The sequence below is a fragment of the Eptesicus fuscus genome, chromosome 9, assembly GCF_027574615.1.
Source record: "Eptesicus fuscus isolate TK198812 chromosome 9, DD_ASM_mEF_20220401, whole genome shotgun sequence".
Classification (NCBI taxonomy): domain Eukaryota; kingdom Metazoa; phylum Chordata; class Mammalia; order Chiroptera; family Vespertilionidae; genus Eptesicus; species Eptesicus fuscus.
This window is the reverse complement of record NC_072481.1, coordinates 1,319,754-1,332,546: the sequence shown is the minus strand read 5'-3', so window position 1 is coordinate 1,332,546 and position 12,793 is coordinate 1,319,754. Positions and strand designations below refer to the sequence as shown.

Genomic DNA, 12,793 nt, shown 5'->3' with positions numbered 1-12,793 from the left:
CACCCTGGTGTCCCGGGGACCAGACGCCCTAGGGCTTCATCCTCGTCCCGCCACTTTCCACCCCAGACAGGGCCCCGCTTCTTCCCGTGGTGAGGTGCTCGGCCTGGCCAGGACCCCCCACCGCCCTCCTGAGGCGCAGGAGGTGGGCGAGCTCGGCCTGCTCCACCCGTGGGCCGGCCAGTAGCTTGGCCTGAAGTCACAGCAACGTCCCGGAACCTGGGGGTACGGGCTGCGGCGCTTTCTCCTGTGGCGCCCCCTGCCCTGGCCTCGCTGGGTCCCCTGCAGCCCCAGGCTCAGGGGTGGAGGGGGGGCCTGGTCCTCCCATCGGCCCCGGGACCCTGGGGGAGCCGGCTGGAGGTCACGTGGTCGGAGCGCTGGAGCATCGAGCAGCCGGAGGCCTCGGGGCTGTGACCCCCATGACCTTGGAGCCTCCCACAGGCCTGGCCCAGACGCAGCCTGTTTGCTGACTGAACAACAAACACGAGTATTAATACTCGGGAGCGAACCCCTCAACGCACCGAGTGAGGGGCTCGGAGGACGGCAGGGCCCCCTGCACGCTGACATGTCCACCAGCCCCTCAGGCAGAGGCAGAGGGCTCAGGTGCCCGTCACAGCCCGGGCCTGGTGACGCTCGAGGCACCGGCCGCCGCCGGCCCCGCTTTCTGGGGAGATGGGCTCCCGACCAAGAGACAAGCCGGCACAGGCAGGTGCGGCGTGGACTCACCCCTTCGGCTCCCCGGGGCCGGGCATGGCATTCCCCACCCACCCGGCCCCACAGCGGGGGTGGGGGAGGGGGGGCGGTCACAGCTGCAGGGCCCGGCCCCGGGCAGGTGGCCGAGGAGCTGCTGCCCAGCCCTCCCTCTGGGCCGTCACTCACAGCCATCTCTTAATTAGCAACGTAAACAGCATGATGATAAATGTCATCATTTACTCAACAGATGATCAAAATCATTGTTTCCTCAGACCCCAGGGCAATGAAATGCAATCAGGGGTGATTTATTCGGGCAGAGTGCGTGGCGGCCACGGCGGCAGGCAGGCCGCCCGCCCATCGGGGTGGGGGGGCAGTTCAGGCATCCCCCGGGCACGGGACAGGCTACCTGTCTTTGGTGGAGCCCAGGCCATCTCCACTCACCCCAACTCCCCTCTGTCCCCACGGACGAGCCTGGCCAGGCCGGGGTGCGGGGCCGATACACCTGACCTGGGTGTGTCTCCTTCCAAAATGGCAGGAATCGCCCGGCCGGCGGGGCCCAGTGGTTGGGCATCGACTATGAACCGGGAGGTCACGGCTGGATTCCCGGTCAGGGCACAGGCCCACATTGTGGGCTCGGTCCCCAGTGTGGGGTGCAGGAGGCGGCCGACCCATGACTCTCTATCTCGGATGTTTCTCTCTCTCCCTCTCCCTTCCTCTCTGAAATCCATAAAACATATTTTTAAAAATGACAGGCATCTCCACGTGTCCTCAGAGCACTCAGGAGACCGCGGGGGGGGGGGGGGGGGCCACACATGTGGGAGGAGGGGTCCACTGCCCGGCCGACCCCCTCGTCCCCATTTTCTTGCGTGAAACCTTGACCCTGAAGGTCGTAGGTCACCTATGTCGGGCCCAGCAAGGGGAGAGACGCGTTTCGGGCCGGAGTGGGAGGGACGCCGGGGCCGTGCGTGGCCGGACCGCGTGGCCGTCACACACGGACAGGAGGAAAGGGCCCTTGGCCTCGATCCCGATGGAGCGTCCAGGAAGCAATGCCGTCCTCAGAGCGGAGAGAAGTCCCTTCCAGGCCCACCTCGCCGGGAAGAGCACGCCATCGGGCCCTGGCTCCCGCCCAGGCCCGGCAACACCCCGTGTCTGTGCGGGGACCCCCTGGGCGCCCGACTCCCAGGCCCGGCAACACCCCGTGTCTGTGCGGGGACCCCCCTGGGCGCCCGACTCCCAGGCCCAGCGCGGACCCTGCACCCCGGAGCCCACGCCGACACAGCACCCTCCTCGGGGGTCCTTTGCCACCTTCGCGAGGAGTCCCCCCTCCTCTCTCCGTCAACGACGAGCACGCACACGGTGGAAAATCAGACCACCCCGATTTACAGAACCAGGACCAGACGGGCTGAACAACGGCACAGACAAAACTGGGGCCCGGGGCGGGATCGTGGCATCCGGGCGCTGTCCCGGGACCCGCTCCGAGGTCCGGGCCCGCCCCCCTCACCTGCTCACCTGCTCACCCCTCACCTGCTCACCTGCCTCTTACGCACTAACAGCTGTCGAATTAGCTTTTTTTTTTTCTCTCTTTTTTTAATCCTCACCCGGGGGTATTTCCCATTGATTTTTAGAGGGAGCGGAAGAGAGAGGGACGGACAGAGCAATAGTGACGTGAGAGAAACACATCGATTGGTTGCCTCCTGCATGCGCCCCAACGGGGGAGGAGCCTGCAGCTGAGATACGTGTCCCTGACGGGCATCGAAGCCGGGCCCTTCAGTTCACAGGCCGACGCTCTACCCACTGAGCCACAGCCGTAGGCGTGTCTAGTCACCTTCCCATCGCACTGTCTGTGGAGCCAGGCTCCCTGCGGGCCCAGGGAGAGCGTCCGCGGGAGGACAGGCCACTGGGTTTATGTTGGGGGCGTGGGGACCCCCAGAAAGATCCAGGCTGTGGAGCCTGGGGTTTCCTCTCCAATCTGGGCCTCCCAGGGCCCGCCCGTGTGCTGCCAGGGACCACTCCCTGCTGCCCGGAGGGTCCCCGGAGTCGTGACTCTCCCCCGAGCCCCCATCCTCCCGGAGGAAGGCGCGAGAACCAAGCGAGACGCAGCGGCCTGGCGAGGGAGACGCGTGGGGAAGTCCACGAGGCTGCTCACGGCGGGAGACGGTGGCTTCCTGCCCCCAAGGCCCACACGGAAGCCGGGAGCTAGGAGGCAGCCTCGGCCTCATGGTCGGTTTCAGGGGAAAGGGGGTTCGCCCTGCGTTTTGGGGACACCTGCTCCCTCCCCTCTCTCAGTTCCTGGGAGGCGGCGGCTTCCGCAGGCTCCGGATGCAACAGGGACGCAAACAGCTGCGGATGCTCTCGCTGCGGCCACGAAGCCCCACGACGGGCCCAGAGCAGGTCATTGGCGTCCCGCTCGCTCGCAGAACAGCCAGAGGAGCCGCGCCCTGAGCGCCCTGGGGCGTGGGGGAGGCAAACCCTGCTGTGCTGCTGGCATGAGGCTGCCGGCGGTCAGACCAGACAAGCCCACCTCCGAGGCGGAGGCGCCGTGGGGACCGCGTTCCCTCACGTTCGCCGGGAACAAGTAATATCGCAAAGTCAACAGGCCGGACAGATAACAGGGCGGCGGGCCGGGCCGGGCACCCAGCAAGCAGCGCGACACGGCCGTTTCTTTAAAAGGAGCAACCGGAAGCCTGTGGCCGAGCCGAGAGGACAAAGTCGCCTCAAGGTCACCAACGCGCTACCCGTGCGTGCGGTGCGTTCTCGCTGCAGCGGCCACAGCCACCCGCGCACCAGGTAGTCCAGGCCCCTGAGCGGGTCCCCCAAGCACCCGCCATCCCTCCCCAACAGCAGGCGGCACGGGAGGGACAGGCAGAGCCTGCAAAACGCACTCGCAGCCCAAACCACACACCTGTCCCGTCGGAGAGGCTCTCCTGGCTCCAGAGGGGACGTGCCAGGAGCCACGAAAGAGCGCACAGTGGGACCAGGGCGCGCAGTGGGACCAATCCCCTCCCGTGCTGCCTCACCTGGCTCGGCCCTCACCTGCTCCGGGGCCCTCACCCACTCCTGGGCCCTCACCCGCTCCGGGGCCCTCACCCGCTCCCGGGCCCTCACCCGCTCCCGGGCCCTCACCCGCTCCCGGGCCCCTGGGTTCTGTCCTGAAGGTGACCGGGCCTTGAGCGGCACAGGCCCGAGGCTGCCGCGCGGATGGCAGGTGGCGCCCGGCTCACACCCGGCCCGCCCAGCGCGGCTGCCGGCCTGTGGACTGTGTTGAGTTGGGAGCTCCCGTTCCTTCGCCCGCCCGGCCCACCTGCCTCCCAGCTCCGCTGTTCGCAGAGCTGGCAGCGGGGAGGGGGCTTCTGTGCCCCCAGCGCCCACCGTGTGCCGCCGGGAGCCTGGCCCTGTGAGGAGGGAAGGGCTGCAGCTGGGGGCCTCCCCCCGACGAGCGCCAGCCCCTGGCCTGCGGGAGGCCGTGCGGGAGGCCCTGCGGGAGGCCGTGATGCCGGTGGGCGCAGGGGAGGTGCCCCCGGGGGCGGGGCTCCGGGAGCCTCGGAAGGAGCTGGGAAGAGGGCGGGTGAGCAGCGCCGTCCCTGGGGAGAGGCTCAGGCATGGTGGGCAAGGCTAGAACCGCAAAGCCTCATGGGAGAGCGGGGTGGGGGTGGGGGGACTGCAGGGCCACGCTGTCCCACCTTCCGGAGGGGCTCCCCACCCTCACCGCCCGGTCCCAGCTACGCGGCCCTCCCGCCACACCTGGCCTCGCCCAAGAGCCTGGCCCCCCCCCCCCCCCGCGTTTCCCCAGGCGGGGTCCCCGCCTACACGGCTCCGAAGGCTGCCGACCCTGAGACCAGCCGAAGCCCCAGGTGGGGCCCAGGGCCCTTGGTGGCCGGAGCAGGGCACCCCCGAGGGAGGGACGCCTTCGGGGCGTCAGCAGCCTCACCTAACGGGCCTCCACCCTCCGGACGGCTCTCGGGTCAGGACCATCGAGGCAGACCTGGGCTGTGAGGCTGAGCCGCCGACTCCCCTCCCGCAGGACGAGACTGCGCACCCCACTAGTATGAGAAGCGGGGGTTCCGCTCCGGGAGCCAGGGGATGGGGGCGGGGGCCCTGGTGTGATGTGCACGGGACCGCGCGGCCGTGGGCGTGTCCTGGGAGCTGCCCGCCGGGCACGGCCCCTGCAGGAGGCTCCCCCGTGGAGACCGTCCCGGGACACCCCGCTCCTCTCCGCGTCCCCCCGACTCGCAGCCGTAGCACCTCAGACCAGACGGGCGGCCGGGGCCGAAGACATGAGCTCATTAAAGACACATTTCCGGGCAGAGCGGGCGGCCGGCGGGGCGGCCGGTCGGCGAGGCCTCGATGCTTGGGGGGTGGCGTCATGCGAGCGCGGGATAAAATAAGCCTGGGAACTGGGAACGGGACCCCGCTCCCGCCGCCCCCGCCCGCCGCTCCCCGCCGCCCCGCCCCGCTCCGCGCTTATAAATAGATGGAGCCAGATAACGCCGCCCCGTCCGTCACACTCACCTCCCATCCGAAGTCGGCCTCCCGCAGCGAGGCCCGGGGCGCCGCCAGGCAGGGGCCCACGCGCTCCCCGACCTCCAGCCGCTTCTTGGCCCAGATGCCCAGGCCGGCGCCCGGGATGGAGGACTCCCGCAGCTCGAAGTCGGGGGGGATGGGGATGTCGTCGGGGATGTAGACGGGGGCCTCGTAGGGCGAGCCCTCCTTGGGGGTGAAGTCCTCGCTGGTGGGGAAGGGGGACGCCGGGCCCATGGGGATGGGGGACATGATGCTGTCCTCCGTCTCATCCTCCGCACTCTCGCCCGCCAGCAGGTCCGGGTCCGGCTCGTACATACTATTTACAACGTCGCCGTCACCTGCGGGAGACAGACAGCGTCAGCCGGGCGCACCCCTCCCCGGGCGGGAGGCTCGGGGCCCCCCGTACTGTGTCCCCCCCATAATGTGTCCCCCCCATACTGTGTCCCCCCCGTACTGTGTCCCCCCCATACTGTGTCCCCCCCATACTGTGTCCCCCCCTGCCTGGCATATGTCACCTCTGCCCTCCGGACCGAGCCCCCCGCACCCCCATGAAAGGGGCTAGGACTCCCACCCCACCCCCCACCCCCTGGAACCAGCACCCCCCACGCCTCCTGTGGCCCGTGTGGGAGAGCGGGGACAGGAGCACCCACACGCCACAGCTTGGGGACAGCGGGGGACGGCGGCACGCTGGGACCCGGCGGGGGCTGCTGGTGAACCCAGGCCACCCAGGGTGTCCCCCTGTACTGTGTCCTGGATGGAGGCGGCCCGAGTTCCCGGGAGGACTCGGGATTTGGGCTCTGTGGCCTGTACCCCACCCCCGGCCTCTCTGGGCAGCTGCGTGGGCAGCAGGCCGGGTCCTGACCGGCTCCTGGCCCTGAGGACAGAGGCTGCCCACGCTGAGGCCCAGGGCGGAGCGGGCGGGAGGAATCCTCTCTGGGGCTCCTCCTCCTGAGAGACGCTCGGTGCCAGGATAGCGCCCCGGCACCCGGCACACCCAGCCCCCAGGAGGCGATACCACGGGCTGGGGAGCAACAGAGAGAGCAGGGCGGCGGGGGGGCACGCAGTGGGGAGAGGGCTCACACAGGCATCACCCCAAGAGCTGAAAAGACAGGTGAACGTTCACAGCCCGTTCGTTACCCACAACCCACGAAGGCGGCACACCTGGGGGCGGGCACAATGGGCGGGCACACCTGGGGGCACACCTGGGGGCGGGCACACCTGGGGGCACACCTGGGGCCGGCACACCTGGGGCGGGCACACCTGGGGCAGACACACCTGGGGGGGCACACCTGGGGCAGACACACCTGGGGCGGGCACACCTGGGGCGGGCACACCTGGGGCGGGCACACCTGGGGCGGGCACACCTGGGGCAGACACACCTGGGGGGGCACACCTGGGGGCGGGCACACCTGGGGGCACACCTGGGGGGCACATGGGGGGCACATGGGGCGGGCACACCTGGGGCGGGCACACCAGGGGGGCACATGGGGGGGCACATGGGGGGCACACGGGGGGCCCAGCAGGTGAGCGCTGAGGAGCGGGCCGTCCACAGGTGAACGCTCAGCACCCAGAGGCCCGCACTGCCACGCTGAGCGGGGAGCGGCCACAAGGCCACGCACGCAGCGCCGGCCTCCATTTCTGTGGAATCCCCACAACCCGCGAGCCCCCGCAGCGGCCCTCACGCTGCGGGCGAGGGGCTGTGGTGGGCGTGGGGTGTCCTCCGGGGACGGGGCGTCTGAATGGACAGAGGCGCGGGTCGCACTGCCTGCAGATGCGCCGAAGGCCGCCGCACCGTCCCCCACAGCGGCCGATCTCGATGTGCGTGCGCGTCACCGTAACGAGGTTTTAAAAGTCGGGGGGGGGGGGGGGGCAGCGGGGACCCCCGCCCGCCCCAATGCTGACCTCTGGCCACGTGCTCCCGCCCGCCCGCCCTCTGCCGACCGGTGACCGTGACCCGGCGCTGTCACCTGGCCCTCGGCCGCCTGCTCCCCGCCTGACGTGGCGGGCGAGGCCGAGGTCTCCATGGCGACGGGACTCTCAAGTACAAGGAAGGTGACCCGGTCCCCCGTGCTGGGCCAGCAGATCTGGTGCGGGACCAACAAGTGTTTTCTTTCCGGAGAATCGCGTCTCGAGGAGAAAGCCGTCGGGGGACACCTAGGAACCGCGCCTGCGCGCTGGCGGGTTCTGTCTGCGTTGCTGGTGGGTCCTTCCCAGCAGCCCCCCTCGCCCCGAGGACCCCAGAGGCTCAGGTGTGAAAGGACCCCCCCTCCCGCCCCCGTGGAGGCAGGTTGCAAGGGGGCAATTAGGGGCCACTTCGTTCCTGGGCACCACAGAGCTCACCCCGCGCCCCACGCAAGGCCTCACTCCTGGGGGGGCGCCGTGCTCCAGACAATGAGGGACCCGCCAGGCTGCGCGTGGGCCCCCCGTACCGTGTCCCCCCGTACTGTGTCCCCCCGTACCGTGTCCCCCCGTACCGTGTCCCCCCCGTACCGTGTCCCCCGCACGCAGGTATATCTCGGGTCTCTTTTTTGGGGGGTGTTACTTTCTTTTTTAAAAAATATTTGTTTACTGATTTCAGAGAGGAAGGGAGAGGGAGAGGGAGAGAGAGAAACATCCATGATGAGAGAGAACCCTGGACCGGCTGCCTCCTGCACGCCCCCCACTGGGGATGGAGCCCGCAACCCGGGCCTGTGCCCCGACCAGGAATCGAACCCTGACCTCCTGGTTCCTAGGCCGACGCTCAGCCCCGCCGGCCGGGCCCGTTACAGTTTCCGTGTGAATTCTACTCCCCCAGCCCCTCGCCTGCCGGAGGCTAATGGAGCTCGGAAGCGTGTTGAACCGCTGGCCACGCAGACGGGAGCGGGCCGTGGGCGCGTGTCCGCTGACGGAGGAGGCTGCGCGGCCCCGCCCCGCGGGCACGGGGCTAAGTGCTGCCGAGGCACCAGGAGACCCGCGTCTCCGTTCGCCGCCCCGGCGCCTCCCTCAGAGCGGGGCCGGTGGCCTGATTACTGCGCAGAAGCGTCTGGAGAAAACGAGGTGTCACAGCCGCCCCGGGCCCCGGAGGGAGCCGAGAGCTGCTCCGGGACGCCCGAGGCGCGGGCAGGCCGGGCGCAAACTGTCCCTCCCCGGGGTCCTCGACCCGAGAGGCCGGATCCAGAGGCCGTCCTTCCCCAGCCGGGCTCTGGCCGGGGACTCTGGGCGGTGGCCGCCTGGGCCGGACCCTCTGCCCTCTGCCCTCTGCCCTCTGCCCTGGGCAGGACGTGCCTTCCCCCGGACCGGCCGCCCCGGCTCCGTGACGCTGGCCGTGTCCACCGGCTCCCTCCCCAGGGCGAGCACAGAGCCCGGAGCACAGGTGTCCTACGACGTGGGAGCGGCTGGGCCTGTGTGTTGGCTCCTGCGCGGGGGCCTCGGGGGTTCAGGACAGGGACTCAGGCCTGAGCCCATCGTTCCTGAAAGTTCTTTAGGGACACCTGCCAGGAAATAAACGCAGGGAGGGGGGCGGTGTGTGTGGGTGCCTGTGAGTCTGTGAGGAGTGTGAGGGGAGGCGATGGTCCCGCCAGCCCCTGCCTCCTTTGGGGGGGAGGTGTGGCTGACCTCTGCCCGGGACCCCGAGAAGAAGGGGGGGGAAAGCCCCTCCTTACAGCCCACCTGGCGATCATCTCGGGGTCACAGGTCAAAAGCAAGTCGACCTCTGCTGATCCTTGGGGGGGGGCACTACTCACCCCCAAATGGGGGAGGACAGCTCAGAGGCCATGGCGATCGCCCCATGAGTGACCTTCTCAGAAACAGCTTGTGGGGCCCCGGTTTGCCGGAGGAGCTGGCGCGGCGAGGCCGATTCGCAGCCGCTCCACCCAGGCCTGCGAGGTCAGCCACGGTCCGCCTCGGCGTCGCCCACTCCCTGTGGAGGGGATGCGCCCTGCCCGCCGAGCGCACGATGCCAGCCACGCCCACCTGTGGCCGCTGCTCCCGGCGGCCGCCCGGACCCACCCTGCACCCTGCCCCCTGCACCCTGCCCCCTGCCCCCTGCCCCCTGCCCCCGGCTCATGGGCCCACGGAGCCCCGAGGAGGGACCGTCCCTGCCCCCAGGGAACCTGCTCCGAGTCAGACCAGAGCTGAGACCGCCTCCACGCTCCTCCCGCACGCGTCACCGCGACACCGAGGCGGCCAGGCCTCCAGCTGTGACCTGGGACCACACGGCCTCCCTGGGCGGTGACGCAACACCATGGGGCGGGAGGTGATGCAGAGGCCGGGGCGCAGCTGGCCCCCCCCACAGCCTGGGGAGTCAGGGACACGCTGATCAGTCAGGCCCTTCTGGAAACTTCTAAAGCAGCCCCTTCCTGAGGCGGAGCAGCAGGCCCTAGGCCAGGAGTGCTCCCTGGGAATTCTCATCCACTGGCTTCTGAACCCAGTGACCCCTGAACCCAGTGACCTCTGAACCCAGTGACCTCTGAGGCTGAATGCAGCCCCTCTCAAAGGGGTGCTGGTTCCTTGTGGAGACCGGCCCGCTCCGCAAAGCGGCACAGCGCGGGACACAGGACACACGGGACACAGGACACACGGGACACAGGACACACGGGACACAGGATGCACGAAACTGGGCCAAGCGGGGCGGGGCCGAGCGGACACCTCCAGTCGAGGGGTCAGATGGACACCACGTGGCCCTGGGCTGGGGACCCAGGTGCGCAGGGGACGGGCAGTCTGAGCTGTCTCTGGGGACAGCCCGTAGGGCATGGCGTCCAGCTGTGGGTCAGGCCGAGGAACCCGGGGCCGCAGGTGCCGCTGTGCCTGGGCGAGCGCTGGGGGCGGACCCAGCGGGCTGCACCGGTCGCTGGTCGGGTGTCAGGAGCCCGGGACCAGCTGTGTTGGGTTTTGGGGACGGTTTGCCGCTCCAGCTCAGGGTGCTCAGCGTGGGGTCCCCAGACCAACGGCACCCGTGTCCCCTGGCCCTAGCAGCACAGCTCCCACCCAGACCCTCTCCGCCGGCGGCTGCAGCAAAGCGGGCTGTGCCCACCCGCACCCTCGGCCTGTGGCGGCTGCAGCTGTGGCTCCGCGTCGGGGGCGGGGTGCCCTGCGCATCAGAAATGCTGCCTCAGAGGCGTGCGCCTGCAAGAACAGGGTCAAACCTCCTAAAATGGCCACAGGTCACCCTGGAAGTCCGGGCCGCTCCGCCCGCCCCGACCCGCTCCGTCCGCCCCGACCCGCTCCGTCCACCCCGACCCGCTCCGTCCGCCCCGACCCGCTCCGTCCGCCCCGACCCACCACAAGGACCAGAGTCGACCACGCCCAGCAGCCCCTTCGTCGCCAAGGGAATTGGGGTCCCGGTCTATTTCCCACCAGAGGCCTTTACAGAGCAGTTCTCGGTCAGGAAGCTCACCGGGCGAGCACACAGTTCCCGGCGTCCCATGGATGGATGATGGATGGAGCAGAGGTTCCCGCGGAGGCTCCAGGGGCTTCCGAAGGCGGGTTACGCCCTAGCCCTCTGCTGACTGGCCTCCAGAGGTGTCACTCAAGACCCCCTGAGCCGCCTGCTGTCATGACAGGGTTTCTGTGGGGGAGGGACCCCAGCACCCCCTTCCCTAGCACGGCTCCCAGGGAGAGGACCCTCATGATATCGGGAAACAGCAGGCTGTTTCCAGTGGAGCCGCGTGGCCAGGCCTCTCCCGTCTGCTCAGCTGAAACCTCCTGCCGAGACCACCAGACGCAGCGGCCCACGGGCCCTGGAAGTGCCCCACCCCCACCCCCAACCCCACCCCCACCCGGGCTCTGTGGGCCCCGGGCCTGAAGTCACCATCACATCAACCAGCAGCAAGGGCCTCAGGCCACGCCCTCTCCCAGGGAGAGACAGGCTGTGGCACGGGACGGCCCTCCCCGCCCCCCAGCTGTGACTGTCAGGGGATCCCCCCCCACTCCAGATTTAGTGCCGCAGGTCGAGCTGAATGCATGGCCCGTGGGAAGCAGCATTTGGAGGTGCCGCTCAGGTCGGTCAGGGTGTGAAAGGAGTGTGGTGGCAGAGGTGAGGTCAAGTGCAGAACAGACCATCCCGGCGACTGCGGGAAGCCAGGTCCCAGGGTGTCCACGGGCCGCTCCATTCTGGAGCCCAGGACTGGGAAGGCGACAGTGCAGCAATGGGCAGGCCTGGTCACGATGCAACTCCTCCTCTGTCTGTGGCGCCACCATCAGCACTGGGTCAGCTGGTCCACTGAGGGCTCAAGTTATGGATGGATGGATGGATGGATGGACGGATGATGGATAGATGGATGGATGATGGATGGTGGATGGATGGATGGATGGATGATGGATAGATGGATGGATGATGGATGGTGGATGGTGGATGGTGGATGGATGGATGGATGGATGGATGGATGGATGGATGATGAATGAATATTTGGATGGATGGATGGATGGATGGATGGAGGGTGGTGGGTGGTAGATGGATGGTGGATGGTGGGTGTATGGATGATGAATGAATATTTGCATGCATGGATGGATGGATGGATGGTGGGTGGATGGATGATGAATAAATATTTGGATGGATGGATAGATGGATGGATGAATGGATGGATGGATGGATGGTGGGTGGATGGATGATGAATGAATATTTGGATGGATGGATGGATGGATGGATGGATGGTGGGTGGATGGATGATGAATGAATATTTGGATGGATGGATGGATGGTGGGTGGATGGATGATGAATGAATATTTGGATGGATGGATGGATGGATGGTGGGTGGATGGATGATGAATAAATATTTGGATGGATGGATGGATAGATAGATGGATGGATGGATGGATGGTGGGTGGATGGATGATGAATGAATATTTGGATTGATGGATGGATGGATGGATGGATGGATGGTGGGTGGTGGGTGGTAGATGGATGGTGGATGGTGGGTGTATGGATGATGAATGAATATTTGCATGGATGGATGGATGGTGGGTGGATGGATGATGAATAAATATTTGGATGGATGGATAGATGGATGGATGGATGGATGGTGGGTGGATGGATGATGAATGAATATTTGGATGGATGGATGGATGGATGGATGGTGGGTGGATGGATGATGAATGAATATTTGGATGGATGGATGGATGGTGGGTGGATGGATGATGAATGAATATTTGGATGGATAGATGGATGGATGGATGGTGGGTGGATGGATGATGAATGAATATTTGGGTGGATGGTGGGTGGATGGATGATGAATTAATATTTGGATGGATGGATGGATGGATGGATGGATGGATGGATGGTGGGTAGATGAATGATGAATGAATATTTGGATGGATGGATGGATGGATGGTGGGTGGATGGGTGATGAATGAATATTTGGATGGATAGATGGATGGATGGATGGTGGGTGGATGAATGATGAATGAATATTTGGATGGATGGATGGATGGATGGATGGATGGTGGATGGTGGGTGGATAGATGATGGATGGATGGATAATGGATGGATGGATGGATGGGTGGATAGATGATGGATGGATGGATGGATAATGGATGGATGGATGGGTGGGTGGGTGTGTGGGTGGATGGATGGATGGTGGATGGATGGTGGGTGGATAGATGATGG

At 66.8% G+C, this 12,793-nt stretch overlaps 1 protein-coding gene across 1 annotated transcript in view; it reads right to left on the bottom strand.

Moving 5' to 3' along the window:
* The window catches only part of PRDM16 (PR/SET domain 16), a 189,051-nt gene extending 181,816 nt beyond the window's left edge, over positions 1–7,235 (bottom strand). Inside the window, exons 1-4 of the mRNA XM_054720667.1 lie at positions 7,179–7,235; positions 6,516–6,632; positions 6,353–6,413; positions 5,200–5,549 (exon numbers count right to left, since the gene is read on the bottom strand). Coding sequence (XP_054576642.1) covers positions 5,200–5,549; positions 6,353–6,413; positions 6,516–6,632; positions 7,179–7,235 — 585 coding nt within the window. The remainder of the gene's footprint in view (positions 1–5,199; positions 5,550–6,352; positions 6,414–6,515; positions 6,633–7,178) is intronic.
* Between the last annotated feature and the right edge of the window lie 5,558 nt (positions 7,236–12,793).